Source organism: Ceraceosorus guamensis (assembly GCF_003144195.1).
Source record: "Ceraceosorus guamensis strain MCA 4658 unplaced genomic scaffold IE81scaffold_104, whole genome shotgun sequence".
Taxonomy (NCBI): domain Eukaryota; kingdom Fungi; phylum Basidiomycota; class Exobasidiomycetes; order Ceraceosorales; family Ceraceosoraceae; genus Ceraceosorus; species Ceraceosorus guamensis.
The window spans coordinates 1-25,287 of record NW_020290099.1 but is presented as its reverse complement, the minus strand read 5'-3'; the positions used below and the strand labels follow the sequence as shown (position 1 = coordinate 25,287).

The following is a 25,287-nucleotide window of genomic DNA, read 5'->3' as shown; positions in this document are numbered from 1 at the left end:
GATGGCGTTGTGGAAATAGGGAGGGCGCGCTCTCGACGCTCAGATGCGTCCCGCTTCGCGCCAAGGCGAATCGAAGCTGCTCCTTGCAGCTGCATGCGGACGTAGCTGGTCCTCCTTGGCAGCCTTCATACTCGCAGCTATCCCAAAGTCGACAAAATGCAGGCCGGCCGATTTGCGTGTTGTGTAGATCGTCGTCGCATCGATGGCCATGTCCTGCAAGTCATCGACGATCCCTTCGTCAGTAGAGACGCTCTGTTCGAGATGCCACATTTTCACATCTTCAAACGGATGTTCCGATGGGCGCCAAGTGGGGTCCAAACGATGCCAGTTTAAGTCGGTGATCAGAAAGTCCATGACTTTGGCATGCCGCTCGCCAGGCGCGCGAGGTCGCCTCAGATCAACGTGCGGATGCCTGATCAAGGCCTGAAGAACCCGGCCGTCCGAAACGCTGATCGAGTCAAACGTCACATGAGGGCTCACAGAGTATGAAGTCCATTCGGCGGGAAGATGGTAGTGGAGTAGAGCCACGTGCATGGGCGGAGGTGCACCCTGGTCGCTTAGACTTGCGAGGGGCCGGAGGAGCATAAGGCCCCACACGTATGCTGCTACCATTGTGTCGGCTCGATGATCCACGCGCACCGAGCATGGCTTCCAGGCGGCTGACTCAGACCTTGCGCTGAGAGGATACTAGAGCCAAAAGGAACAGATGTCCTCGAAGGTCTAAGATCGGTCTTTTGTAAGTCTGGAGACAGAGTAGTGCTCCTGCCTCTCTCTCTCTCTCTCTCTCTCTCTCTCTCTGCCCCTTTGTCTCTCTCTCTTCTTGGTGTGGCAATTGGTCGCGGCGCGCGCGCGCCCTATCTCCCTTTTGTTATCTCCCCTTTGTTATACGCGTTACCTTCTCTGCTTCAATCCATGACATTCGCTTATTGTTCTTTGCCTGGCAATCAGCAGCATAGGTCTCTTCCTGAACATGCGGTCTGAGAGATCACGCTATTCCCAAGTGTTGATGATTGCATGTACACATCCCTTGGTATCATGATTTGCGCTTTTGGGGTAGTACAGTGAGGTCGACTGTTGACTCTTGGCCCCATGCAGATCAAGCAGTGTGTACCATGATTGCAACCTACACCCCCCAGCTCACCATAAGATGTACAGCTGCGCAACGTCCAGTCCGTAGCCCATGCAGATCAAGCAGTGTACCATGATTGCAGCTTACACTTCCCTCGTTCCTCGAGATGTAGCTTGCAACCACCGGAAGCTCACAATGCAATGTATGGCTGCGCAACGCTGAGAAGCTGAGACGGCCCTCGTTGAAGGGGGTCATAGCGCTTGCTTTGGCATTTGTCAATTGCACACATGTGATGACTTGTTGCAAATTCAGCACAGCCTATCTACATGTGAGACAACACAACGCAGCCCAGGCTCGAGACGAATTGCTGGAGATTAGCGTGCACAACAAGGACTCACACTCGTGAGATACGGTCGCTTGGTGCCAATTATCTTCGACGGTGACTCGATAATCAAATCACATCCACAGTTTGCTTTGCATATGTTCACTCAGAATGCGTTCAGTTCTGACTCAATTGCTGCTAAGGTTTCCTTTTGTGTAGACTCGTCACGCTCGCACGTATACAGCATCAAGTCGATGCACGCGGGCTGAAGGTCTCAGACAGACCTGAGACAGGGTTCTGCTTGATCACGCGATTCACATCAGAACGCGCGCCAGGCGACTGATCGTGTGATGAGCTCCGCTTGTGGCCTGCCTATTTGTCTTTTCTTCCTTTTCTTCTTCTCCGCGGTCTCCTTTCATCTGCGTTGCTTTGGCCTGCCAGAGAGGGCTATAAAAGCCTCTTCCGCAATTGGCCGTTTCAAGAAGCGCACCACTTCCACGTTGACGAGGCGCCCAGGCGTAGGCCAGAACCTGCTGGCATACCAGCCGTTGACCACCCACTCATGCCCTGAATTGTCAGCATGCGCACTCAATTCCTTCCAGCAGAGCTTTTTTTCATCATCTTCGAACAGCTGGACTTGGCAACCGTACTGCAGAGCCGAGGAGTGAACAGAGAATGGAGATCGACCATCGATGCTCACTGCCTCACCTGGAAAAGGTACGCGGTACACCTGCGATTAATAGACAAGATAGGATCAGACTTGCCCTATGAGCATGGGTACAAAGCGTTCGACGAACACGTAACCAGGAACGTCAGCGAAGCTTCAACAAGCCTTGCGGGATTCTTTGGGGACTGCACCTCCTTTCGTCAGCTTTGCGCTCTCTATATTGCGCTGACACAATCCTGGACGACAGACTATCAGGAAAGGCGCCTTGATGCTCGTGCCCAAGTATGGTCGAGGGGGACTTTTTACAAGATCGAGGGGAGTGTGGAATGGCCCCGAGGCGATGAGTCTCGATCACCGTACCGAGCCCAGTTGTCTTGAAGTCCCGTTCTGGCTCGGACACAGTAGCGACACCTATCAGCGCATGCTCGTTCATGCAGACCTCATCAGTGGCAGACGCTTCGAGCGTGCCGTACGGGTGGAGCTTGAACCTACCCCTTCCGATCCCGATCAGTCTGCAACACACGAGCACAAGGGCCGAAGCTGCTTGTGGAAGCTCGTAAACGTGCTCTCGGAGAAGTCATTCTGCTGTTTGCCCTGTTTACTTGGATTGCGGAGCATGGTTCAGAGTTTTCAAAGCGTCGAGCGGCCCGAGACCTCGGTCTACCAATACAGAGCCCGAAATCCGGGGACCTTGGAATACAGAAACGGTGACTATAATGTAAACCACTCTTGGGAGGGCGGACGGACAGAATTCAGTCTTGGGCGTGGCAGTTCCTTCGAAGGACTTCGGTCGTTGGACTCAGCAGATATAAATGCCTTTGATCGGCTCTACTTCCTGGCCTGGCCTAGCGAGCTGAGAATTTTTCTGCGCTCGGAAGACGTCAGTGACGACGTGTATGTTACTTTTGACGGCTTTCTATCGCCGGATTATCACTTGGTCCTCCCGTCTGCACAACCTTTCTACCCAAGTCCACCTGGACCCGACCTGAGCTGTGCATTTCAGTGTTGCTCTGTGGCCGGCATCTCTCATGGTCGAGCTTGTGTCAACGCACCCACCGTCGTGACTTGGAGCCCGAGACCAAGCACTCCAATATCCACGTGAGTCCGACTTCCACATGAAGCGCGTCAGACTGCTAATAGCTCTTCGAATGGTCTTGATCTAGCGAGCTTCTTCCGGCGTCGGTCGATACCATCCTTGTCTGTAAGCAGCTGCCAGCGACTAGTCGTCAGTCTTCGACTGAGCAGAGCGCTCCACTTCCCTCGCAGAAAGAAGACTCCACCAAGTTTGGCAAGATCGAGAGCGTGGCAGCGGATATACGTACGAAGACTCTCGTTCTCGCTTTTGACTGGGGTCTCCTGCTATTTCGCCCATTCGATGCCCTGATCGAGTTGGAGAGCAAAGTCTCCGTAGGCGTCGTGGTTCACTTCAAGGGAGAGAAGAAGAAGGGCTATCAAAGCAAGTGCAGGGGACTTGCGGTCTACGATGGCCGCATCTGCCACAGCATTGAACACCGCGACGACGATAGTCCCGGGTGCCGTATGGTCAAGAATACCATCTTCGTCATCGACCTGGATCCTTCCCGTCTAAATCCTACACTCGATCCTACCGAGTTGCCGATCGACTCTTGCCAAATCCGAATGCTTCGAGAAGAAGAGGTCTACCCTGTAGTCTTGGAGCATACCTTTGAATTTGTGGGCACAGACATCGAGATGGACGCGACAGGCATTTACATGAGAGAGCCCACTCACCTCAACTACATCGATTTTGGACTTGCGGTGGACCATCCCGACACAATGTAGACAGACCCACCTGTCGCACTCGACCGGCAGTCTTTCCCGGACCAACCTGCTTCTTGACTGGGGCTCAAGCAGCGCGGGTGTGGATAGCACACCACCAATTGTCACTCGACGCTTGTTTGCTGCCAGACTCTTGACCGCACGCGCAGGTCCTCGAGCTACGTAGCAGAGCGCCCCATCCATCTCTCCGACCGACACAGAGACGAAGCCCTAGCACAGCGAACCACGAGCTGATCCGGCGCTGAAAAGAATGACATTCCGCTCGCGACCGGCTTTGGTGAGCTTGTAAATCTCTACCGTGGAAGTCACGCGTGGCTCGAAAGAGGCGGACTGAGAGGAGATTCTGACTCGAAATTGTGACGAGTGCGGCCATCTGTTAGGCTTGCTGTAAGCGCGTAAGAAGTGGCTGGCGGCAAGCAGGTATGATGTGACTTGGTGGTGGCACATACGAGCGGAATCTTTCACCCTGCACATCAACAAGGAAAACTTGCGGTGTTGAAGATGTCGCAGTCTTAAATTTCCGAGTGGCAGAATGTAGTCGGAGATGCGTACGTGGAACATTCGGACATCGGCGCATATTTTGCCGTACCCATACGCGGCCCCCAGCAGTTTCACGGCACCCTGTGCAGTACCAATGTTTCGCTGCGCATAAAGGAGCCATTGCCAAGCCAAGTTCAAGCTTTGAATTACAACATGCTTTTTTGGTGCGACGCGATCACGCTTCAGATTGCATCAGAGCATCTCGTCATTGACGGATCGCGATGTCAGAAGGGCAAAACAGGTGACTGAGGCGGGTGCGTGCTCAGTTGCCATTGACAGCGCTGCCTCCAGCAGCTGCATCAGCAGCGCTCGCAGCCGCCGCCAAAGTATCGACGAGCAAAGCTCTCCAGTATCGTTCCACAAACGCAGCAGCATCGTCATCCAGCACCTGCAGGGGGGGGAGGGGGGGGGGGGGGGGAGATCGATCCCCAAATCAGCAACTGCACCAAGTCGATCTTCCGCAGGATCGGGCGCTCGAACGTCACTCACAGGCTCCAGCGTCTCTACGATCTTTGTCGGTTTTGCTCTTTCCCTCGTAGCGCTGACCACAGCATCTTCCAGTTCCTCGACCTGCTCTCCCACATACTCCACCATGAGTCTCTCGACGAGCGGTCTAAAGCGGCTCTTGATGACTTCCTCGTCCACCCAGTCCCAGTTGGGAGCGGTAGCCAAGATGACCTCGCTAGATTGACTGGCAAGCTCCGCCTCTAATCGTAGCGCATGCTTCGCTCTCAGCGCTTCCTTCTCCGAATCAGAGAGCGTGCTGCCCAATTCGATCTTGCGCAATCTGCGTCGGCCCAGATCTTCCTCTTCCGCTTCGCCCAACACCGGCTTGAGTCCGCTAGACGCATTCGCCACAGCATGCGCCGCGTGCTCATCTTCCGCTTCCTTGGATGTGCCGCCAGCTGCGTTGGCCTGCACTTTGAGTCGGAGAGGCGCATGAGATCCGTCGCCAGAGGGCACGAGAACACCAGCAGCTCTAGCGGCTTCCAGCGCTGCAGCTTCGTCCGCAGCCGCCTTTTCGGCCGCCAACCTATCTGCTTCGACCTTGGCTGCCGCCTCTGCCGCCTCAGCTGCCTCTTCAGCTGCATCCGCCGCCTCCTCGCGTGATCGTGCAGCCGATCTGTGAGACCTCCATCGCAAGCTGTGCATCGTCGAGCAAGACCAGCGTCAGCTATGCGACCTCGAGTCGATACATCACGACATCAGTGCTAAACTTACCGATCGTAGAAGAACATTTCTCGCTCCATCTCGCGGGCTACATCCCACGACTCTGTCCTCGCTAGCAGGCCCGAAGCTCGCGACACTCTGTCCTCATTTGCTCGTCTCTCCTTCTCGGTCTCTCGCTCCCAGTGCTCGAAGCGACGCCTCTCAGCAGCCACATATCTGCGCTCAGCCTTGGTGCGCAATGCATCTGCAACGTCAGCACAGAGATATTCCACTTCACCCCCACGACTTCACTCTGCGTGTCTCTTTCTCACCTCAAGTCCTTCGCGCTTGGTAGTTTCACGCTGCTGTTCTAGCCTTCGCGCTTCTTCCTGGTCATCTCTCGCGATCGGATCCAGGTCATCACTCTTTACAAAGCCCAGAGGTCTCTGATAGCTCTGCGGTCCATCCTTGCCCACGCCCAGCGGACCAGCTCCATTTGCGTTGTTCGGAGATCCAGCAGCTGTGCTCGTCCAATTGTTGCTGGGATGATGATGAGTTTGCTCCCTCATGCTTTGAGCTTGAGCCATTCTCCTCTCCTGCTCCATCACCCTCTCTTTGCGCTTCTTTTCTTCTTGTCTAGCAGCCGAAGCTTGTCTGAACTGTTCGATCTCGCTTAGCACGCTGCCACGATGCTCCTCTGGCAGATCTTCAGGTGGTAGATCCTTCAAGTGGGAAGGCACGCTGGCATTGATCGACTCTTCTTGTCCTCCGATCGCATTGGGATCCTTCATAGCTTCCAAGATCGCCTTGATTGTTTCGGCTGATGTGCTCGTAGCTCCTCGTTCCTCATCCCCTACCACTCTATCTTTTTCGAACTCGTCCAAGAACTTTCGAGTCTTGTCTTGAGCTTTGACCACTAGCGCCTTGACGGTGCCTGCGCCTGCGCCCATAGCCGGCAGCTCGATGCCGTTCAGCGTCTCCAGCGCTCGCAACACTCCGTCCGCATCTGCAAAAGTCACAAAGCCAAAGTTGGCATTGACACGTTTGAACGACGTGATCGGTCCACAAGCCTGTGAGCGTGAGAGGACGAGGAAAAAGAGATCTCAGCGCATACACGAGCGAGGCGCTGTCGACCCAGCTAACTTCATCGTGCATCCGACCATCGTGCTGACTGCCGTCTACCAAGCTCTTGGCAAAACCCGCATACATGCGCACTTGACAAGAGACACTCACTAGCAACAGCTTCCTCGCCCACTCGTCGCCCACACCAGGCGCGATGTTTCCCACATAGAGCGTCGTCGAGACTTCTGTTCCTCTATTCCCAATTTCCTGAGCTCTCTGGGCCCATCCAGGGTTGATGCCATGCGGTTGACTATCCATGGATGGCGCATTCATGGCGGATGCAAAGACCATGGAGTTTGCACCTGTCAGGTGAGGCGGCGGACCGCCCATGCCGCCAGATGGCCCAGCGGCCATACCTGGACCTGAAGGTGGTCGGCCGTACATTCCAGGACCAGGCATTGGTGGTGGTCCACCCATGTAGCCTCCGCTCGGTCCGTATGAGCTGGAGCCTGGCCCGCCGGATCCTAGCCCTGGTCGAGGGCGTGCTTGATAGCCGTTCATGATGCGACGCTCAGGTAGACGGAGAAAAGGCTGATTAGATTGGGCGTGGCTGATCAGACTTCAAGATTCGACCCGTGACGGCTGTGCGTGACGATTTGCTGTGCTTGGGAAGCGGCAAGAACTGGCGTCCGTAGGAGTGTGGCAAAGGGCGAAGCAGTGAATGTGGCAAAATGCAAAGAAGGGTGGTGGATGAAGCCAAGGTGAAAAGGAAATACGAAGCAAATTGGAAATCGTGAATGCGTGGCCGGACAGTCACTTTGGCACAAATGATGCTTCTCCGAGATGTGAATACTCTTGAATGAGCCTCAAGTCGCCTTCGAACTGATTATTTTGACCCGAAGCTTTCTCATCACACGCGGAGCATATGCATGCGTGCAGCTGAGAGAGGAGTGGGACGCGTATGTGGTACCGCACGCCACGTGGATGTTCAGGCCCACAACTCTCTACTGGAGCGGGTTGCATGCGCGGCTGCCGCCCTTCTCCCGCTCACCTCCACCAGCATGCAGTTGTAGACCGGGGCTGGTCATTCACACTCGTGACTCGTGAACCATCGCTGCATTGCTCAGGCATCGAGCACATATTCGTCGTCTCACCATGATCATCTGGAGCTTCGTGTCGAGCACATTTCTGTTTGGACAGCTTGACTCAAGAATGGGAGGCTAAGCCTTTTGAGTGAGTGTGAGTGCACAATAGTGCGAGGACTGCGGGTGCTTTGGTCCGCTGATCGTCTGCCCCGCCGACCAGCAGGCATCCCGTCTCAAAGCGGAGCGCTTCATTGCCAGTCTCAAGTGGTGCAGGGTACGCGGCCGACGCATAGACCAGATACGCGCACTTGTTTCCCATCATTGGAAGCAAAGATGGCGTCACATCAGGTGGACTTGGACCAGATCGCGCTAAAGCGTGTACTGTTGGATCTGCTGGATCATCATGCCGAGCTATCTCATGCGCTGCTCACCAGCTCCACCGCAGTCGTTGATACTCCAGAGTCTATACGTCCTTTGCTGAGCTCTGTCAGTGCGAGCGACTATGCAGAGGGTGAGAAGGTCGGTGCACGTGCTGGTCCCAGCACAGAAAAGGACTCTCAGGTGCAAGACACTCTCGCTCAGCTGCAGCAAGCCGACCGGGCACTTCGTTCTCTTCTACCTTTCATCTCTCTCCACCGAGCAGCACACGATTCTCTCGCGCAGCAAACCGAGCGCGTCCACCTGCTCTCATCGCAATTTTCCAAAGCGTTTGGTGATGTCAATGATCTCAACACGGAGCTGGGAGATCTGGTCAGGAATGCAAAGGCGCAAGTGAAGAGTTCGACGAGGGCTACGAAGAGACCTTTGAACGTGGAGCATCTTTTGAGTCTTGCCAGCGTGGTAGGCTATCAGACGAGCAAACCTTGGGGAAGCGTTGGTTCTGCGACTGGGCGCAAGAAGGCAAAAGTCAACAAGGCGGAGGCGAGTGCGGATGATCGGATGGCAGAAGATCGAGCGCCGGGTGTGAATGGCGAAGAAGCGCCAACAGTAGCACACACAAATCATGAACCTCGAACCCTCTCGCGCTCTCCCACGCCCGCACCTCAACACCCCTCTCAACTAGAGCAGCACCTTCCCTACCCCTCTCAGAACATATTGCGCTCAGGATCGCTAGGCTCCGACCCGCCTAGCTGGAACGAATTTCGGAGACAGCGCAGGTTGGAGATGCGAGAGGTTGGTCAGGAGGCCGAGCGAACGGCACCGGAGGAACATGTGCAGGATGCGAATGGACAGCAGGAGGAGGTGTTGACGTGGACAGCTACGCAGAGGGAAAGGGGTAGAGCGGATGAGGATGCATTCTCTTTGGACTTGTAGGCCTCGCCCGCGAGTGGAGCAGCGCGGCGCGAACAGTGCGAACATCGCGTCATCTGAAGCTGCGATGGCACGCAAAGTCATACTGGACTGGATAGCTTGTCCTTCGTCTGCCGCCCAAGCAAGCAGAGATCGATGCTCTTTGGACATGCAAAGCATCCAGATCAGCTCGAGGTACTCGGCATTTCACGCAGCTCTGCGGCAGCCGAACAAGAGGCGGGCAAGACGAGACAGCAAAAGTCATCACGTCACGCGCTGCTCTGTTCGCACAAGCAACGAGTCCCAAAAGCTCGCGAATACCGCCCTGGCTTGTCCCACCCGAATCAAGCGACCGCACGAGATTCACGCGAAATAAAGTCGCAAGTCGAGACTTTTGCAAGTATCATGCCATGAGCATGTGATACATCCGCGGCGCGTTTCCGCAGGCAAAACAAAATACAAGACTTTTCATCCGAGAGGCAAACATTGCACTAAGGGCTTTGCTTTGATGCGAGGCTTGGTGCTCCGGCGACCTGAGCAGCGCAGCCCCGCTTCCACGGCCCAAGGGGGTTGATCTATCTTTTCAAGACACATGCCCAACTCGATATAGGTAAGGCCGGATGACAAGTGTGGATCGTCGTCGCGTCGATGAGGACATCAGCCACTGCATCTTTCGCGGGCGAGTGCGTAAGCGGGGCTGATGTTACTGGATTGACTAAACCTTCTTGGAGGAGACGCTGCGAGATGTGAAAGACTGCCACATTTCCAAAAGAATGTTACCGCGAGGCCCGAGTTGGCTCCAGTCGGAAAGAGTCGAGGTCGAATAGGATAGAGTGTTCGGCTATCTCCTCGTCTACAGTGCGGACATTGCTGATCACCTGCACTACGCCATTGCCAAAGCCAGTGCGCTCCTCGGTCGCAAGTGGTGGAGTATCAGCTTCAGATATTTCTCCGAACGAATAGTGCAGAACGGCGACGCTGATTGGTTGCCTGTTGCTGACCATCTGCGAGTATGGGCGAATAAGAGCGAGGCCCCGAGGATAGACCACCACGAGCGTGTCGGTGATCTCGTCCGCATACATGAGCGACACCCTGGTCATGCAGAGCCGACAGCGCTCCAAGACAAATGTGGGTACTGACCCTTGCAAAGACAGTCTACGATCCAGATTAAAATCTGCATTTGATCGGAATGACTGGCTTTGTCAGCCACTAGTACACGCGCGTGCGCTGATCTTCTCCAGTGATGTGCCTTGTAGGTCCGCCTTCAGCTGCCTGCTTTGGCACGTTGGTGCGGCCTCCAAAGTCGTAGTAGGTCAATCCAGAGACGCATCGAAGCAAGTATACAGTCGTTGCGTCGATATGAACATCGAGAAGGTCGTCGGTGACATATTCCGCGTACTGATCACCATCGCTAGCATCGTCGTAATCTCGAAACGACTCTCTGGCAATGTGGACAGCCTTGACATTTTCGAAGACGTGCTTCGTTGGCTGCCATGCTGTATCCAAGCGGCGATCATTGAGGTCGATGACGAAAGTGTGCTGCGTCTCCAGTCCCTCACTGAACGGCAAATGTCTCATGACTTGCACAAATTTTCCTTCCCCAAAGCTCGACTTGACCGTGTCCAGATAGATCGGAGTTGCTTCAGCAGAGTACCGCAAGAATGCCACATTCAGAATCGAATGGTCTCCGTGGATCGCAGAGTACGGTCTGACGAGGGTGACGCCCCACCAAAAAACTGAGATGAGAGTATCCGTATGCCGATCCAAGTGAACTGTCCTCACTTCCAGTGCTGAGCTATGGTATAAATACCCAGATTTGTTTTCCTTGGGTCGCAACACAAGATACCGTTCAGATGTATCCGTGCGGCACGCATACGAGCCGAACTCACCAATGGGCACTTGATCAAATTTTCCAGCGTCCTGTTGGAATCGCTCTGGGTCAACGATGAGCATGTGAAGGTTTTTGTGATCAATACTCACTCTCCGAAGGAGCTGCCTTGCTCTGCCGTCAAATCTTGGGCCTTTTGCCATTCTACTTCGAGAGAAGTACAGGCATGTTGTGGCAGCGCCAACCCCTTCGCCAGAACGAAAGGCAACTGGATAGTTCCGACCGAGACTTGCGACGCGTGCAGGTTAGTTCCACCCGACCTGAGTTGCGCTGGATGCTCCGTGATGGAAAGCGAAAGGGGATGACACACATCGCTTGAAAGTACAGACCAGTCTTCGGTAGAATAGACGACGACCCGATCCATATAGGCAACCACAAGAATCTTTGCTTCTGTATCGAAGTCCACACTCGGTACGCGATCCCATTCCGAGATAGATCCGTCGAGTAAGCGCGCGATGTTTTCATGCGTTCGCATGTCGATCTTGAACACATCTCGTGGTGGACGTCTGGCTGATACGGTGATCCGTGGAATTGCAATGCAGTATGGATAGTGGACCGCAACCTGCCAGCCCGGTAGGTAGACTTCACAAACTTTGACGCTTCCACTCTTGACGAGCCCCTGCTCCGTTCTCTGCCAAAAGTCCAAGACTGTGCCGTCATCTTCGCGTACGAATATCTCGCACCACGTGTTCCCGTAAAGTCTCAGATCTGTTCTGGATTGGAATGCTTGGCCAGTCGCCATGGGTCCGTAGATGATCATACGGCCCGAGACAAAGGAGCCGCGAAGATGATGCTCCGATAGCGACCAATTTGCGCAAAGACGCGCATACCTCTCGCAGAGGTCTTTGCGCGACGAGAGCTCGTCAAAGTAGGCGGTACCGCTCAGCGTGCTATCCGATGCCACCTGCGCACGCGCATCCAAGGGCTTTTGACGGCGCAGCCACTGAGCATGTAGAGCCAATCCTCGCCTTCGCTAGATCGAAGTGACTGCAGGCAACGTAGGTCAGCTTCTGTCACAAGTGCATGAAAAGCTTGTCAAACTGGGCGGTGGTGGTGGTAATCGTCGGAAGAGGGTGGAGGAGTGCGCGTACCTACAAGAGTCGAGCACCTGGAAGCTCGTGGGAACAGAAGGGGCAAGCATCCGGCATGCATGGGATCAGGATCCTGCTGCATGCACGGGCCGCGCCGCGCCGGGCTTGAAGCGTGAACGCGTCTGGCATTTTTGCACGTGACGCGTATGCGCGAACGTGGATCGCGAGCGCGCATGAAGTTCCAAGCCTTTCTCCTGCTGCTTTCGTGAGCTCTTCCACATTCTCGATTCCTTGAGTCTACCTTCAGTCGTTTCGATGGACGATCCAGTCAGAGAGACTCAATACTAAGCTCGTTTGCCTCATTGAGTATCATATTGGAAGGCTCGCACCACGATTTGCCTCTTGAGCTATTCAAACATGGGTTTATTGGGATACGATCACATTCGCGGCCTGACTGATGATTAAGGCGCTTTCTTGGCAGACTTCCTAATTTGCGACGTATCAAGGAGATCGACCGCCAGGAAAGGTCGCTCACGGCTTAGAGCCGATGTTGTCCGGGCCAAGTGTAATCGTGAACTCTGTTCTGTGTTCTTCTCATCTGCCTTCTGTCTTGAGTCGCTTGTTGATTGCGCAGTCTGTGATATGTTCTTGTTTCTCGTCTAGTCTACCCCCAAAGAGAAGGTGAGGTGCGCTCTTCACTATGTGATTTGTCCATTTGTAGCGCGAAATGAAGGACGGCGCCAGAGCCCGGTAGATCACCATCCCTGCCAACGCTGCCAGGCTTTGATGCATCGAAAAGGACAACTTTGATACTGATAGGCGGTATCCAGTCGATGCGGTTTGAGGTCGACCAGAATTTCGCAGGTATAGGCCTCTTTGTCGCCAAATGCGCCAAGTGGCGCAGAGAAAGACATTCTGCCACCTCGAATGTCGCTCACCGCTCTATTGCGATTGAGATGAACTCTGCCTGCTAGCGTCGGCGATTCCAACCCAAAGTATCGGACGAGCGCCAGGCGCATTTGGTGCCAGCAAGATGGATCGTGCATCAGAGAATATGACCGGATCAAGATGAAGCCTCCAGGGAGCATCACAATGAGGGTATCAGTCTCCCGGTCCACCGATACGTGCATTGGTTCCGGGTCGTGATCATTGAGCAAGGTGCCCACACGCTGCGTGTTCGACTTATGTAAGACAGAGCTTCGTGGGGAGATACATTGTCGAGTACTGACCTGACATCTTTCGAGACGATCTTTGAACGTCCAAAGGTTGAATGACCCACGCCTATTCACAGACGGTCAGGAAAAATCGTTGTCAACTACTTCCTTTGAACATCAGTCCAGACTCACTTTCCTGAATCAGAGTTGGCATTGGCTTTCTGACGTGGCATCGTTTCCCACTCGATGATCGTCGGTACTAGTGGTCCTCTCTTTCTTGTATGGCTGCCGGGGTCGAGGTAGATGGTGCCAACGGCAATATCAAGACTGCCCAAAATCATATCGAAGTAACACGCTGTCGGACCGCCTGTCCCGTCACCCTCCCATTCGCTAAGCCCGGCCGACGGTCGCTCCATCACGTACGAAAGCACAGAGCCGTCGCGCAGCGACTGAACAAGGGTGTCGTTGCCGGAGGTCGCAATGACGATCTGAGCCTCGAGGTCGAAATCCAATTTGAAAATGTAGGAAGGGAAGCTCAACGTCGCCTCAAGAACGACAGGGTCGCTGGGAGACAGTATGTCCCAGTAGATGAGCTGTGGCCTGTTGCGAGTTGCCCTCATAAACGTGACGCAGTAAGGAAAGCGAATGCAAAGGCAGTCTGCTCTATGCTTGCGCCCAGGTAGTCTTACCCTGTTGATCATCTTCTTCCGGCCTCCTTCCCATTTCCAGGTTTCCACTGCGCAAACAAAAGGCACATTCTGTACATCGTCTACTTCCATGAGCTCGTACAGAGAACTTGATTTGCCGCGGACTCTCCGAATACTTTCGCTGGGCGGAGGCGGTAGCGTGCCCACCTCCTCCTGAAGGCAGGTGTGGATTAGGAAGTCACTGGCTTCCTCCCAATTTTCTGTGAGGCTCACATGCACAGAGCAGAGATTCTTGAACGAGTCGACACCATGAAAATGAGTTCTGGCGCGGTAGTATGAGTAAGGTAGCCTCGGGGCACCCCAGATCTGATGAGGTTGGCTGCAATCGTCGGCAGGAGACCGAGCTGCTTCACTGATGAAAGGAGGCAGCTGTGAGTTTGCGCTACTGACCAGACGCCATTGATAAGCCACACTGCTCCATATATCCTCGTCGGCGTCGATCAGCCTTTTCCATAGCATACATACGCGTCGACCGAGGTACACGGCCCTAGGATCAGCATGGACCATAATCTGAGGGAAGATCTCTACCGGTAATGTCTGCATCGCTAGCCAAAGCGATCCACGAGTCGGGGGACTTTCGGTGTCTTGTATGCGCGGCTAGCTGTGAAAGGAGCGATTTCGAGTCGTGAGCGTCTATGTATGTGCGGCTCAGTGGGCTGAAAAGATGGGGACGTGCTCAGAGTCGGTCGCTGTTTCCGGAACGATCTGGAGCGAACGAACGAAGTTTACTTGAGGCTGGAAGTGCAAGAGCTCGAGTGCGGACGTGGCTCCTGAGTCTTACAAGCTAGCGGTCACATGCTTCAGCGATCAAAATCTTCGAATGAAGATGATGGTGTGGTTGGAAGAGAAGCGCCGAGCACCCTTGTGCGCACCCAAACTTGAATCCTCCTCGCACACGCGTCCCAAGCCCACGACTTCAAAATTCAAAATTGTGCGAGTAAGCGCATCACGTGTTGGTCGGCAGCGACGCGACGTGATGCCTAAATCAAATGCGCCCGCGCCGCCCTGCATTCAAAATTCAAAAATACGCCCACGCTGCCCCGCACCCGAAATACGCCCACGCCGACCTGCATTCTTGATTCAAGAATTCGAGACAAGAATCATTTGTCGATTCAAATTCTGATCATGGTTCGATTGACGACTCTTTTGTTTTGCGTGCGCACGCGCGACTTCTTCACAAGTCAAAGTCTCGACACGGCGGACTCATGATTTTCTTCTCGAAACTCACGATTCTATTGCCGTACCTATTGAGAGCGCAACATTCTCATTATTGCGAATGGGGTCCAGACCAAGACATTCTTTTCATGAGGATAGCATTTGTTTTACGTCACAATGCTTGTTGATCAACAGGGACCTCTTGACTGATCGTTCAGCCAATGAGTTGGAAACGCTGCAGGCACAAGGGAGAGGAGAGAGAGAGAAATCTTAGAAGCCGCCTTAAATTCTGTGCATCGCATGCATGGTTCGCCTGGTGGGCAGTTAGATGGCGCGCTTCCGTCATTCAAGCGGCCAGACCATCGTTCGCGCGTCTTTAGCTATGCCGGCTTCCGTGGCGACGATCGCAGTGTGCGCAGCAGTCTTGTGCCAAAGCTTCGATTGTTTGATGGACGCCGTGCTGTGCTAACTTCGCATAACGGGAAGGCGAAACAATGCCCAGCTCAATTTCCGCTCTGACGCTCTTGACTGGTGCTTATATAGCCGCGGGAAAGCGTGCAGGCCGTCTCGAGCACCAGACGTTGACGTTTTCAAAGAGGTGGTGCTTTGGCGTCCAGGTCGGGTCCAGACGGTAAGCATCAAGATCGACAAAGAAGCCGTACTCGTGCCCTTCCTCCGATCTATGTATGTGATACACGCGTCCAGAAGCGTAGTGGTTCCGGCAACGTCTCACGTCCTCCCACCTCTCCGAAACGGCGCTTTGTCCGACGACGTAGTAGTCGAGGAAAGCCACTCGTAGCGATGACCAATGTTCTGGAGACTTGATGCAAGTATATGGGCGCACTAAGGCCAGTCCCCAGTTGTAGCTGAGCACTAGCGTGACTGTCTCATGGTCTGCGTGTACTTCCAAAACTTTGGGTTCAATGATGTCCAAATAGCATCCTGATGCCTGAAAGCCTTCGTCAACGTGTCAGCTTTTCTGCGAAGCCCTTGCGTCTCGCAAGTATAGCTCGAACTCACGCTGGGCGTCTCTATGAAATCTCTAAAGCTACCTTGAGAATGTTGACGGTGTAAGTCTGCGTCCAGCTGATGCATAAGTCCACCGCCACGGGGCCACGCACCCTTCAAAGTCGCGAAGCCTGGCCTTCGGCTCATCTTGTGGAGAATCCCATCGGATGTCCACTTGCAGCCGCTCATGCTCCCGGTTCTCATTCTTCTGGGCCGAACAGTAGGCGGTACCTATGAGCACTTGTTCAGCTGTCTGTGCTAGATCGAAGGGTGTTTGTCTGATCGACGGTTCCGCGTTGATGTCGAGAAGCCACCAAAAATTGTAAAAAGGGTTCTCCGACAACACGGTACCATCACCACACGAGTAGATGACTGGGCTGTTCGTTCCCGACTCATTCGCAAAAAGCAGACCCTCATCGGCATCAAAATCTAGATCATCCAACTTTCGGATCACATCGAAGACCACAGGCGCTTTGCTGGACGACGTATCCCACACGCCCCCGTATTGCGGGAACCCACGTGCATTCGGCTGTGGTTTGAAGACGCAAGTCGGAGGTCGAACAAGAAGGCAGAACTCTCGCCAGACCTCTGGCAGGCATCCTGTCGAGCTGAGTGGTGTGCTCGAGTCTTTGTGGTAAAGTTGCAGAGTCCGTGATGATCCAATGGTGTCCACGACAAAGTCGTGTGAAGGGCAGTCCTGATGGACGCGCGGGCGGGACTTGCCGGATCCGGGTAGCTTATCTCTGGACGACATGTCCTCCGACCACCACTTCGCACTGGCGAATTTTCTCGATTTGAGGCTCTGATATGCGTCGATGAAGTCATCAGCTGTCGTCCATGAGAGCGTCTTTTGGACGTACGCGAAGCATAGAAGCTTGAATGAAGACTTCGTATCTGATTCTTTGATCGTGCTCCTCAAAAGCTGCGCGCGGCTAGCACCAGAAATCTCTTGGGTTGCACGCCGAGCCCTAGTACCGCTCGAAGCTGACAGGGCTACGAGGTCTTCTTCCAGATTCCAACAGCCCGCAATGCTGCGCCAGATGCTTCGTCTGCATCGATTGCCAGCTTCCAGCTCACGCAGACTCTTCTCGCGCGGAAGACGCTTTTCGGATCAAGGCTTGAAATGACCAAGCGAAACAATTCAGCTGGCAGTGCTTGCATGTTGGGCGTCGTGGTGGTGTCCAGGCTTGTGCTCCCACTGCAGCGTTTGGTTTTCGGGCAAGGCAGCTCCTATATGCACCCAAGTAAGCTGGTTGAAGATGCTTGGACCCCGAGATCGCTTTGAGGGACTCAAAAAAAAGTGGGTGTGTATGCGCGCCATAGGTAGCTCACGCGCAAGCACAGCGCAAAGGGGATGGATGGTGGAAGGGAAGAAGCCAGAAGGCGAGTCCCAGCACAATACATGTCAGCAATTTGAATGACGCGACTCCAGAAAGATAAATCTTCTCCAATTAAATGAATGCGCCGCACCTTACACTTGTCGACTTCTGGCCGCGGCGGGTCTTGACGCTATCAACAAAGAGGCGTGAAGAGGTCGTGAATAATCTTGAACGTGGCTCAAAAATCAAGAAAATGATACAAATCTTGCCACAAGTGAAGCGATTTGATGCGTCGTCTGTCACGTGCATGGCCTGCACAATCGATTTCTTGCATCGGAACTTTTCAGCAAGACAGCCCTGCATGTGACAGATCACTCGAGACTATGATGTGGCGTAAGAAGCACAGCCGAGAAAGGTGGTGGCAGATGCAGAATCAAGCGTCGCTCGATGCCACGGTGCTCGATGGCATGCGAGGCAGTCGAATTTGATCGTGAATGTTGGCGGCTCGTTCTAATTGTCTTTCTCGAGCGTCCCAGCAGAACTCTTCGTGTCGGTGGCGACCGCCAGACCGAAGTCCATGTAATATAGATTGTGCTCAGTGTCCCGTACGTATACTGTCGTCGCATCCAAGTAGATTGAGCGAGGAAGACCAGAGGGACGACCTTCAAGCTGGAGCTGCTCCATATTCGGTTCTACCGCGAGACGAGGTGGCATCTTCGAGTTGCTCCCTTGCTGCTGCAAATCAAAGATCCGGACATTGTCAAATAGATTCTCGCTCGTCTTGCGACGAGCCAAAAGACGGAATGCGTCTAGGTCGACCACGAAAATGTGCACCTGTCTATCGCCACTCCGATCTTTTAACAGCAATGCGTGACATAGACGCCCATTTTTCGATGCTGCAAAGCCTCCGTAGGGTCTGATCCGTTCAACGTGGCCATGGTCGTGTTTGGCAATGCAGTGATAGTGCAAGAGTCCCACCTGCAAAGGACAAGGTGTGTCGCGGTTCTGAAGCTTACTGAAAGGCCTCACTAGGATGATCCCCCAACGCTTTGTCAGTACAAGAGTATCCGTACTGCTGTCGATGTGCATTTCGTCGTGGAAACCTGTGTATAGATTATATTGCAAGCTCATGCCGCTGCAAACCTCAGCAGCTTTGCCGCACTGCAGGTTCAATCGAGCATAGGAGTCTCAACGCTTGTGGCAAGGCAGCTTGCAGGATCGGACGTACCTCCCGCTGCTCGAAGAACTCATCGATGCTCCGGCAAAAGTCAATGAATGGTCCCTCGTGGGTAAGTGTCTCGATGACTGTAATAGTGTTCGCGCTCACGCTCTTGACCTCACCGGTGCCAGATATACTCCAGTGGTGGGCACACCGCATCGGTCCTCTTCCAATCGAGCCGCAGGGCGTGATGCTTAAGTCCTTCTCCGCCGTCTACGGGGTAAATCGTACCCACAAATACTTGTGCGTGTCGCAACGGAGACGTGACTAGACTCTTGCCTTGAAAGCCTGAGTCTTGGTCCGCCGTGCTGTGGACATTCACACCAAATTCCTCTTGTGACAGAAGCAAAAGCTGGGCACTGGCATCGTAGAAAGCGTGATGGGGAAATTGGTCCTTGTCAACATGCATCTCTTTCAACTGGTCTAGTAGAAAGTCCCAAATGAAAACGGAGCACCTCTTCTGCTGCCATGAATCTAAAGCTCTATCGAGATCTCTATCGGGATAGTATCCCTTGACAACGATGCAGGTGTGTCCATTCAAGAAAGGTGGCACCAAAGAGCGATAGCGCATTTGCAGATAACCATCGTCCAGTGGTATACGCAGTGAGGCTAGAAGCTCAAATGCGCCGTCGACAATTTTGCAACCTTGCAGAATACAGAATGATCCCGGCGATCCCATAGCGCCCTCCATGTCAGAGCGAACGGCCCAGATGCCGTCGAAGCGGTAGTGTTCAAAGTCTCTTACACGTGGTCCGTCTTTGACTGTCGTATCCGTGGACTTCGAGGTAGCATCCTCACTGAGGAAGGCAAGGACGTCCAGTTGATGTTCTCTGTAAAGTCGACTCGCCTTGTCGTCCGACTTGTCGAATTCGGAGAGACGCAAGACACCACATCTGTCCGTACCCAAAAATCTGTAGAATAATTTGTGCGACGTCGTCATTAGGGCGCCCCATGGCGTCGCACGCTGTTGTGCCTTGGAGTCCCACCATTTGTGAAAGATCTTCGGGGTGGTCCAAGACCTGGAAAGACGGGCGTGCAGGAAGCACATGTGTTCGAATGATAAGATTTCGCTGTAGTATCCCGTGGCGCTTTTGAGTGCGGGCATATCGGGCTGATCAAGATCTGTAGGGAAGGAGATCGGCAAAGGCGAGTCGACGTCACGAATGAGTCCCCATTGATGCGCAATCCTACGCCAAACGTCTTCTTCGCTGTCAACCAAATTTCTGAGCCATTTGAAACCTTGCGAACATCGAACACCGTCTCCAAATCGACTTCTCTTAGTATGAGGCCCCAGATCTCTGTCGGCACTTGTGCACAGAGAGCGCCTGCCATCTTTGCAAGAAGGCCAAGTGGATGCTGAGTCAGAGCAAGCTCAAGACAAGAACTTCGAGTCGTGGGGGCCGCCACTATACCGCTAGGCTCTGAAGCGAAAGAAAGCGTCCTGACTGAGTGGTGGGTAAGGTAAAAGCTATGAGTCAACAAGATGGGGGGCGAAGCGTGACTTTATATGCATAGCGGCTGGACACCGATGTAGCAAGAAGTCTGGAAACAAAGAAGCGTGAGTGATGCAGCAGCTCCGAGTCGTCCAGAGTCACGAGCGTTTCGACACTTACGCCTCGATCGCGACTCACCACTCGTGCCTGCATGCACGTGTGACGCCATGCAGCCCTACTACCTCGTTCTCAGCTGTTGTGCGTGTGTGTTATGGATGTGAGAGTCAAGTGAGACACAACATCGCCTCATGCACAAGAAGCATTTCAGCCCCAAGCTGTGGCGCAACGCCGCGGATGCGTTCGACTGATGGTTTGCACATTCGGCTCATACAGCAGGAGCATGCTGATGAGTCTTGATTGCGCGCATGGTGTCACGAGCCTTATCAGAAGCCGCAAATCTTGAATGTTAGGTCTCGTACCGCGCTTGCCCAACGCTAGGATGTGGATGATGGTAAAGAAGCACGGGCGAAGGAGCGCTTCACGTTTCCTGACAGGCTGCTCTTCTCCTCTCCGAGGAATTCCTTTGCACGCAGGGCTTCATGCGCGCTTCTGCACGCGACGGTCGCGTAGACGTGTTTCGCGTGTCTTGCTCTAATTTAGCGCCTGGATTGAACGGCGAGAACGCGTCAATTAACGCGCATGCGCTATGCGAGATTGAGCTCTTGCGTCGCATGCCTTTCGAACTTTAAAATGTGGCTGCTTCTTAATTAACACGCCGTCCTCAGCGCGCGCTCCTGCACGTATGACTTATGTTAATTGAGACAGAGCGACGCGCGACGCATCCATTTGCATGCATCTTTCCCGGAGCCAGGTCCCGCTGAAGCAAGGATGCAATTACGTCCCGTACCCAAGTCTAGTAATCAAAAATGAAGAGGCATTTGTCTCACGCTCGGATCGCGATGTGTAGCGGACGTAATCAAGATTCAGATTGATTTGGCTGACCTCTTCATTTGACATGGCTTTGTAGTAAAATTAACATTTTCGTGTCAAACGTCGATCGGAGCTTATATGGCCGTCGCGCGGGTTGCGTGACTCGTGCGCACTCAAGGCACGCATTTGGCGCGCGCAGGAAAGTCCATCTCACCAATCTGCCCACCGCAGACCATGTGATGGACATCTCAGTCACGATTCGGACGCACCATTCGCATCTGCTCTCTCTTCACCGTCCGAGCCATGATCTGCCAGTACAGCGGTCAGAGATCGAAGTCGTTCTTACACGCCCGCTTAGCTCAAGCAAGACTCTGATGACAGAGCTAGGGCAGACGCCCAGTGGGCCTCCGTTATCCGTCTTGCTTCAAGAAGACGCAGCCGCCAAGATGAAGTCAGCCGCAAGCGTCAGTCATTCACAGCCAGCTGAAGCGCATCAAGCATCGTCGTCGACATCCCCGTCTCCAACGGGCACTCTCAACGCATCTGCACTCTCACCAGAGGTTGGCGGACTGATGGGCAGGCTTCCATTCGAGCTGTGGGTCAAAGTCATGGTACAGCTGGACCCAAAGAGCATCACGCGATGCCGACGCGTCTCGAGCTGCTTGAAGAGATACGTGGACAACAGCGAAGATATCTGGAGGTGTGTGGCCTATCAATGGAAGCTCATAGACAGCATATATGCGCCCTTGCCTCGCAACACCGGCTCACCGCGACCGGCAGAAGAACGACTCGCACAGCAAAACCCTCTCATGAGCAGCGCCACCGGCTATTTCAACAATATCGTCTCGTTCAGGGACCTTTGCCGACGACATGCGTGCTTGAACAGCACGTGGTCGACCTCAGACGTATTTGCTCAACGAGGTGGTCAAAAAGGCATGAGATCCCAAGGCTCAATTCACACTGGATTGCCACTTACAGGCGCTCGCTACAGGATCGGAAACCCCTTTCTCGGTACTGGGCCAGACGGAGACGTTCAGATCGATGCAGGCTTGTCCTCTTCAGGCTACGCCGTGGCTTCGATTAACGTGCTCCAAGAAAACGCGCACTTGGTTGACACTCTCCCTCCGCCTCAGGTCAGCTCTAACTCGATGGGCAATGCATATCAAAGGATGGGAGCTCTGTGTAGCGAAGGGTCTCGACACATAGTCATGTCTTACCAGAAATCTTCAAGCAGACCTACCTTGACGGTGATGGACTCTGTCAACGCGACCAAATTTGACGAAACTGCATCGATCGACCTTGCAGAGCACTTTGGCGCTCCAGTAGCGGCACGGCTCCGCGGGCCTCTCTGCGTTATGGCTACTATCACCACCAATTTGCTCGAAGCGGACCTGCCTGAGGATGACGAGGCTGCACTAGGCTTCATTCTGACATGGGATCTGCACAAAAATAGTATCATTTCAAGTTGGCGACTCAATGCCTTCCACCTTGTTGAGCATGTCGACTTCGACGCAGTCAATAATCTCGTTTTCCTGAGAAATGAGATTGGGAACGTAGGGGTCTATTGCCTGCTCAATGACGTCGAGACAAAATTTACCCAGTTGGCGTCGGTCTGCAACCCTTTCAACTTCAATCTCATAGACCTCCATGACGTTGTTGCACCCTGGTATATTCCATCGTCAAGCATCCGTGCTTCACAAATCTACCTCGGCACCGCTCTGCTCAACCTCTGTGAAAACAAAGCTAGACATTGCTCCCTCAAAGTGGCTTGGCGCTGCGTTGAAGATTCCTGCTTAAATCCCAGCGTTGTGAAACGAGGGTGAGAGATTCTTCGTATTTCTGTGGAGGTTTTCGTCTCTTTGCTCAATGACTTGCGCTGCCTCTGAGCCGATACGCAGCACTCTTGCCGGCCACATCAGGGAGTATAGCGTACGTGTAGCAGTCTGAACACCCACGACATGGTTTAGCCTTCTGATGCATCATTTTCTTTCTCTTCTTAGACTTTGCTGAGCCAAGAACATCTCGGGCATGTCGAAATGTCAACCTCAATCCGTTTCGACTCGAAGAACAACATGCTGATCATCACGCACGAGTGGGGCTTGATTCTGATAAAAGGCATGCGCAACGCCTCGAATGCCTCTGTCATGGTTGGTATAATACATTATCATGTCATCTCGGAGCATTCTTCAAGCCATCGCCTAGGAGTTCAGGAGACGCAGCGAGCTTTCACCACCGGTCGTGTATGCCAAGCAATGACACAAATGCCATACAAGGCGAGCGCCCTTACGCATCTAATTCTGGTCGACTACGACGCATTTCGTCTAGACACGAGCTGGAAGTGGAAAAAGCATCCGTTTGAGAATGTCAAAATTTGGCACATCGATCAACGCAGCCACCAAAACAACCATAAGCCTGATGCACGACTGTATACCGCAACACAAAAAAGGAACAAAGGATGGTCTTGCTCCGATCCTTTCGTGGGCTTGCACATGGACGCGACTACCATCTACACGCTTAGGACGCGCTCAGGCCTGGAATACATGGACTTTGGACTAGCCAGTCGTCCCAGAAGTAGACCACAGAAGGCTGAGGAGAGCCCATGGGAGAAGCATCTTAGGCGCTCGCGAAAAGAAATCAAGGATTCCTGGTCGCGGTGATTTCTTTTCGCGAGCTTCCATGCGAGACTTGTCTCTAGCACAAGGCAGACTCGCGGTCAGCAACATCGGACACCAGACTTGCGGATCATGTTTCCGCCATTCGCAAGACGCGCCGCACCTTTTCCCGAAACAGACCGACCAGTAATGTTGTGGAAAATAACCTCCACTTGACAGAATACACTCCTCACGCTGGCTTCTCCACGTCCAGCTTCACAACTCGACTTTCCCTCAATACTTCGCCAAAAGCGCGCTGGGTGCTGTCGCTATCAGAGCGCGCGACTTGTTTCACTTCGAAATCGATGACCTGAGGCGAATCGACTGACCGCACACGAGCACTTCTCTTGCACTGTCATTCAAGATTGAATTTGCTTGTACTACTGCTCACGTGGGAGGAGGACGTGAACGCGAACACGCATTTTGGGCTCCTTCCGCACAGATAGGTGCTCTTGGGACCTTTGCAGATACCTTCACGCTGGGAGGGACACGCGGATGATGATATATCGAGGTAGGCTAGTCTCGACTCTACATGCTTGTTGTTGAGGTGCGCGCATATGCACGTGATGGATACACGCTTCCATTCTTGATTCTCGTTCACAATGACTTGTCGCTTCACTTGCGGTCCTGCAGTGCCAAGCGAAAAATTTGCGAGTCTCCTGCGCGTAGACTTCGAGCGGCATATCGTGGCTTACTATATGCTTTGGAGATAGCGCAAGCGAAAATGCTTAGGATCTCGTGGGACGAAAGGGACTACCGGTTGATACCGTCACTCCTGGTCTTCTGGAGGGGCAGCAGAGGCGATGTTACTCGCGATTTTGGCTGCAATGCCAAAGTCGATGTAGTGCAAGCCAGTCTTTGCGCGCCAAACGTAGATCGTGGTCGCATCCATGTACATGTCTCGTACTCTATCGACGACGTCCCAAGGCTGCTCCCCATCCGTTACGAAACCAGGATGAGATGGATCGTTCACCTCTTCCCCTATTTCCGATCTTGATTCCAGATGCCAAAGTCGCACGTCTTCAAAAAAGTGGCTTTGATTTTTTTGCCACAAGGGATCCAGACGATGGTGTTGCAGGTCAATCAAGACGAGGTGAGAGTAGGTGATATCTTGATCTGTGCCCTCGTGCAGGGCTTGACACACTCTTGACTGGATCAAAATGGAGTCGCGCACTTGAGCAATGGTCCCGTCAATGTGCAGATCACCTCTGTCCAGCAATTTATAGTGGACCAATGCCACCTGCACCTGCGCAAGCAGATCAGGCTGACTTAGCCAGGAGAATGGTCGAACAAGAGACACTCCCCAGAGGAAGCTTGATATTAGAGTGTCCGATGCTGGGTCAAACTGCACGTCAAAAGGACTCATAGGGTTGCCCTGAAGTGCAAAGCCAAATGGCAATAGTGGTCAGATCAAGCCAAAAGCTGGAATGTGCGAGCAACGCACGGAGTAGCCCTGTATGAAGTATGCCAGGGTGCTGTTGCAATCAGACATGCGCATTTGAGTAGGGTCATGTTGTGAGAAGAGATCGAATTCATAGCGAGTGGGGGCTTGACTGAAGGAACTGGAAGAGACTTATATACATGCATAGAGAGGAGGCCTGTGCGCTATTCTGACCGTTCAGATGCCTCATGCAGGAAAGGGGACCGTGCACTCAATACTCCCCCTTCTCAACAGTTCCGTTGTCAATCAACAAGAAGGTCGACATACATTTCACATGAGCCCAAGTTGCTTCATAGCTACTCCGTGCTTAACTCCAGATAGCGACTTTGTGAGGACGTCAGCCTTTTGGTCTGCTGACGGTACGTATTCC

The 25,287-nt window shown here is 53.5% G+C and overlaps 11 protein-coding genes across 11 annotated transcripts; 3 read left to right on the top strand and 8 right to left on the bottom strand.

The window, feature by feature from the left end:
* Positions 1–39: 39 nt before the first annotated feature.
* Positions 40–612, bottom strand: IE81DRAFT_350009 (hypothetical protein; the record flags this gene model as incomplete). Its single annotated transcript, XM_025516471.1, has 1 exon — positions 40–612. One exon carries the CDS (start codon positions 610–612, stop codon positions 40–42), a length of 573 nt encoding a protein of 190 aa, XP_025366789.1.
* A 1,359-nt stretch (positions 613–1,971) lies between these two features.
* On the top strand, positions 1,972–3,858 carry IE81DRAFT_350008 (hypothetical protein; the record flags this gene model as incomplete). Its single annotated transcript, XM_025516470.1, has 3 exons — positions 1,972–2,202; positions 2,306–3,156; positions 3,222–3,858. The coding sequence occupies 3 exons, from the start codon at positions 1,972–1,974 to the stop codon at positions 3,856–3,858; spliced, it is 1,719 nt and encodes a 572-aa protein (XP_025366788.1).
* Positions 3,859–4,361: 503 nt separating this feature from the next.
* Positions 4,362–7,449, bottom strand: IE81DRAFT_326340 (hypothetical protein). Its single transcript, XM_025514794.1, has 5 exons — positions 6,778–7,449; positions 5,877–6,614; positions 5,617–5,792; positions 4,885–5,539; positions 4,362–4,783 (listed from the first exon to the last, which is right to left on the bottom strand). The coding sequence occupies exons 1-5, from the start codon at positions 7,165–7,167 to the stop codon at positions 4,658–4,660; spliced, it is 2,085 nt and encodes a 694-aa protein (XP_025366787.1). The 5' UTR covers positions 7,168–7,449; the 3' UTR covers positions 4,362–4,657.
* A 424-nt stretch (positions 7,450–7,873) lies between these two features.
* Positions 7,874–9,029, top strand: IE81DRAFT_15033 (hypothetical protein). Its single transcript, XM_025510433.1, has one exon. It carries the CDS (start codon positions 8,025–8,027, stop codon positions 9,003–9,005), a length of 981 nt encoding a protein of 326 aa, XP_025366786.1. The 5' UTR covers positions 7,874–8,024; the 3' UTR covers positions 9,006–9,029.
* A 689-nt stretch (positions 9,030–9,718) lies between these two features.
* On the bottom strand, positions 9,719–11,953 carry IE81DRAFT_15031 (hypothetical protein). Its single transcript, XM_025510432.1, has 3 exons — positions 10,962–11,953; positions 10,871–10,901; positions 9,719–10,805 (listed from the first exon to the last, which is right to left on the bottom strand). The coding sequence occupies exons 1-3, from the start codon at positions 11,627–11,629 to the stop codon at positions 10,191–10,193; spliced, it is 1,314 nt and encodes a 437-aa protein (XP_025366784.1). The 5' UTR covers positions 11,630–11,953; the 3' UTR covers positions 9,719–10,190.
* On the bottom strand, positions 9,758–10,081 carry IE81DRAFT_350005 (hypothetical protein; the record flags this gene model as incomplete). The annotated part of the gene is made up of 1 exon (XM_025516469.1): positions 9,758–10,081. One exon carries the CDS (start codon positions 10,079–10,081, stop codon positions 9,758–9,760), a length of 324 nt encoding a protein of 107 aa, XP_025366785.1.
* A 553-nt stretch (positions 11,954–12,506) lies between the features above and the next one.
* On the bottom strand, positions 12,507–14,594 carry IE81DRAFT_15018 (hypothetical protein). The gene is made up of 3 exons (XM_025510429.1): positions 13,247–14,594; positions 13,130–13,181; positions 12,507–13,069 (listed from the first exon to the last, which is right to left on the bottom strand). The coding sequence occupies exons 1-3, from the start codon at positions 14,302–14,304 to the stop codon at positions 12,656–12,658; spliced, it is 1,524 nt and encodes a 507-aa protein (XP_025366783.1). The 5' UTR covers positions 14,305–14,594; the 3' UTR covers positions 12,507–12,655.
* Positions 14,595–15,451: 857 nt separating this feature from the next.
* On the bottom strand, positions 15,452–17,328 carry IE81DRAFT_332200 (hypothetical protein; the record flags this gene model as incomplete). The annotated part of the gene is made up of 4 exons (XM_025515301.1): positions 15,452–15,865; positions 15,937–15,964; positions 16,038–17,026; positions 17,257–17,328. 4 exons carry the CDS (start codon positions 17,326–17,328, stop codon positions 15,452–15,454), a joined length of 1,503 nt encoding a protein of 500 aa, XP_025366782.1.
* Positions 17,329–17,753: 425 nt separating this feature from the next.
* On the bottom strand, positions 17,754–19,794 carry IE81DRAFT_350002 (hypothetical protein; the record flags this gene model as incomplete). The annotated part of the gene is made up of 4 exons (XM_025516468.1): positions 17,754–18,404; positions 18,472–18,499; positions 18,585–19,573; positions 19,654–19,794. 4 exons carry the CDS (start codon positions 19,792–19,794, stop codon positions 17,754–17,756), a joined length of 1,809 nt encoding a protein of 602 aa, XP_025366781.1.
* Positions 19,795–21,064: 1,270 nt separating this feature from the next.
* IE81DRAFT_332198 (hypothetical protein) lies at positions 21,065–23,482 on the top strand (the record flags this gene model as incomplete). The annotated part of the gene is made up of 3 exons (XM_025515300.1): positions 21,065–22,644; positions 22,724–22,754; positions 22,826–23,482. The coding sequence occupies 3 exons, from the start codon at positions 21,065–21,067 to the stop codon at positions 23,480–23,482; spliced, it is 2,268 nt and encodes a 755-aa protein (XP_025366780.1).
* A 763-nt stretch (positions 23,483–24,245) lies between these two features.
* IE81DRAFT_332197 (hypothetical protein) lies at positions 24,246–24,974 on the bottom strand (the record flags this gene model as incomplete). The annotated part of the gene is made up of 2 exons (XM_025515299.1): positions 24,246–24,851; positions 24,921–24,974. The coding sequence occupies 2 exons, from the start codon at positions 24,972–24,974 to the stop codon at positions 24,246–24,248; spliced, it is 660 nt and encodes a 219-aa protein (XP_025366779.1).
* Positions 24,975–25,287: the final 313 nt, after the last annotated feature.

Bases quoted from the DNA above. Each gene is read 5' to 3' on its own strand.
- IE81DRAFT_326340 (XM_025514794.1), bottom strand. From the start codon at position 7,167: ATGAACGGCTATCAAGCACGCCCTCGACCAGGGCTAGGATCCGGCGGG. The intron at 5,793-5,876 runs GTGAGAAAGAGA...TTGCGCACCAAG, and splicing joins CCAAGCGCGAAGGACTTGAG to GCTGAGCGCAGATATGTGGC. The intron at 5,540-5,616 runs GTAAGTTTAGCA...GACGATGCACAG, and splicing joins GAAATGTTCTTCTACGATCG to CTTGCGATGGAGGTCTCACA.
- IE81DRAFT_15033 (XM_025510433.1), top strand. From the start codon at position 8,025: ATGGCGTCACATCAGGTGGACTTGGACCAGATCGCGCTAAAGCGTGTA.
- IE81DRAFT_15031 (XM_025510432.1), bottom strand. From the start codon at position 11,629: ATGATCATCTACGGACCCATGGCGACTGGCCAAGCATTCCAATCCAGA. The intron at 10,902-10,961 runs GTGAGTATTGAT...CGATTCCAACAG, and splicing joins CAAGGCAGCTCCTTCGGAGA to GACGCTGGAAAATTTGATCA. The intron at 10,806-10,870 runs GTGAGTTCGGCT...TTGCGACCCAAG, and splicing joins ATTTGATCAAGTGCCCATTG to GAAAACAAATCTGGGTATTT.
- IE81DRAFT_15018 (XM_025510429.1), bottom strand. From the start codon at position 14,304: ATGCAGACATTACCGGTAGAGATCTTCCCTCAGATTATGGTCCATGCT. The intron at 13,182-13,246 runs GTGAGTCTGGAC...GTCTGTGAATAG, and splicing joins GCCAACTCTGATTCAGGAAA to GCGTGGGTCATTCAACCTTT. The intron at 13,070-13,129 runs GTCAGTACTCGA...TCGAACACGCAG, and splicing joins ATCGTCTCGAAAGATGTCAG to CGTGTGGGCACCTTGCTCAA.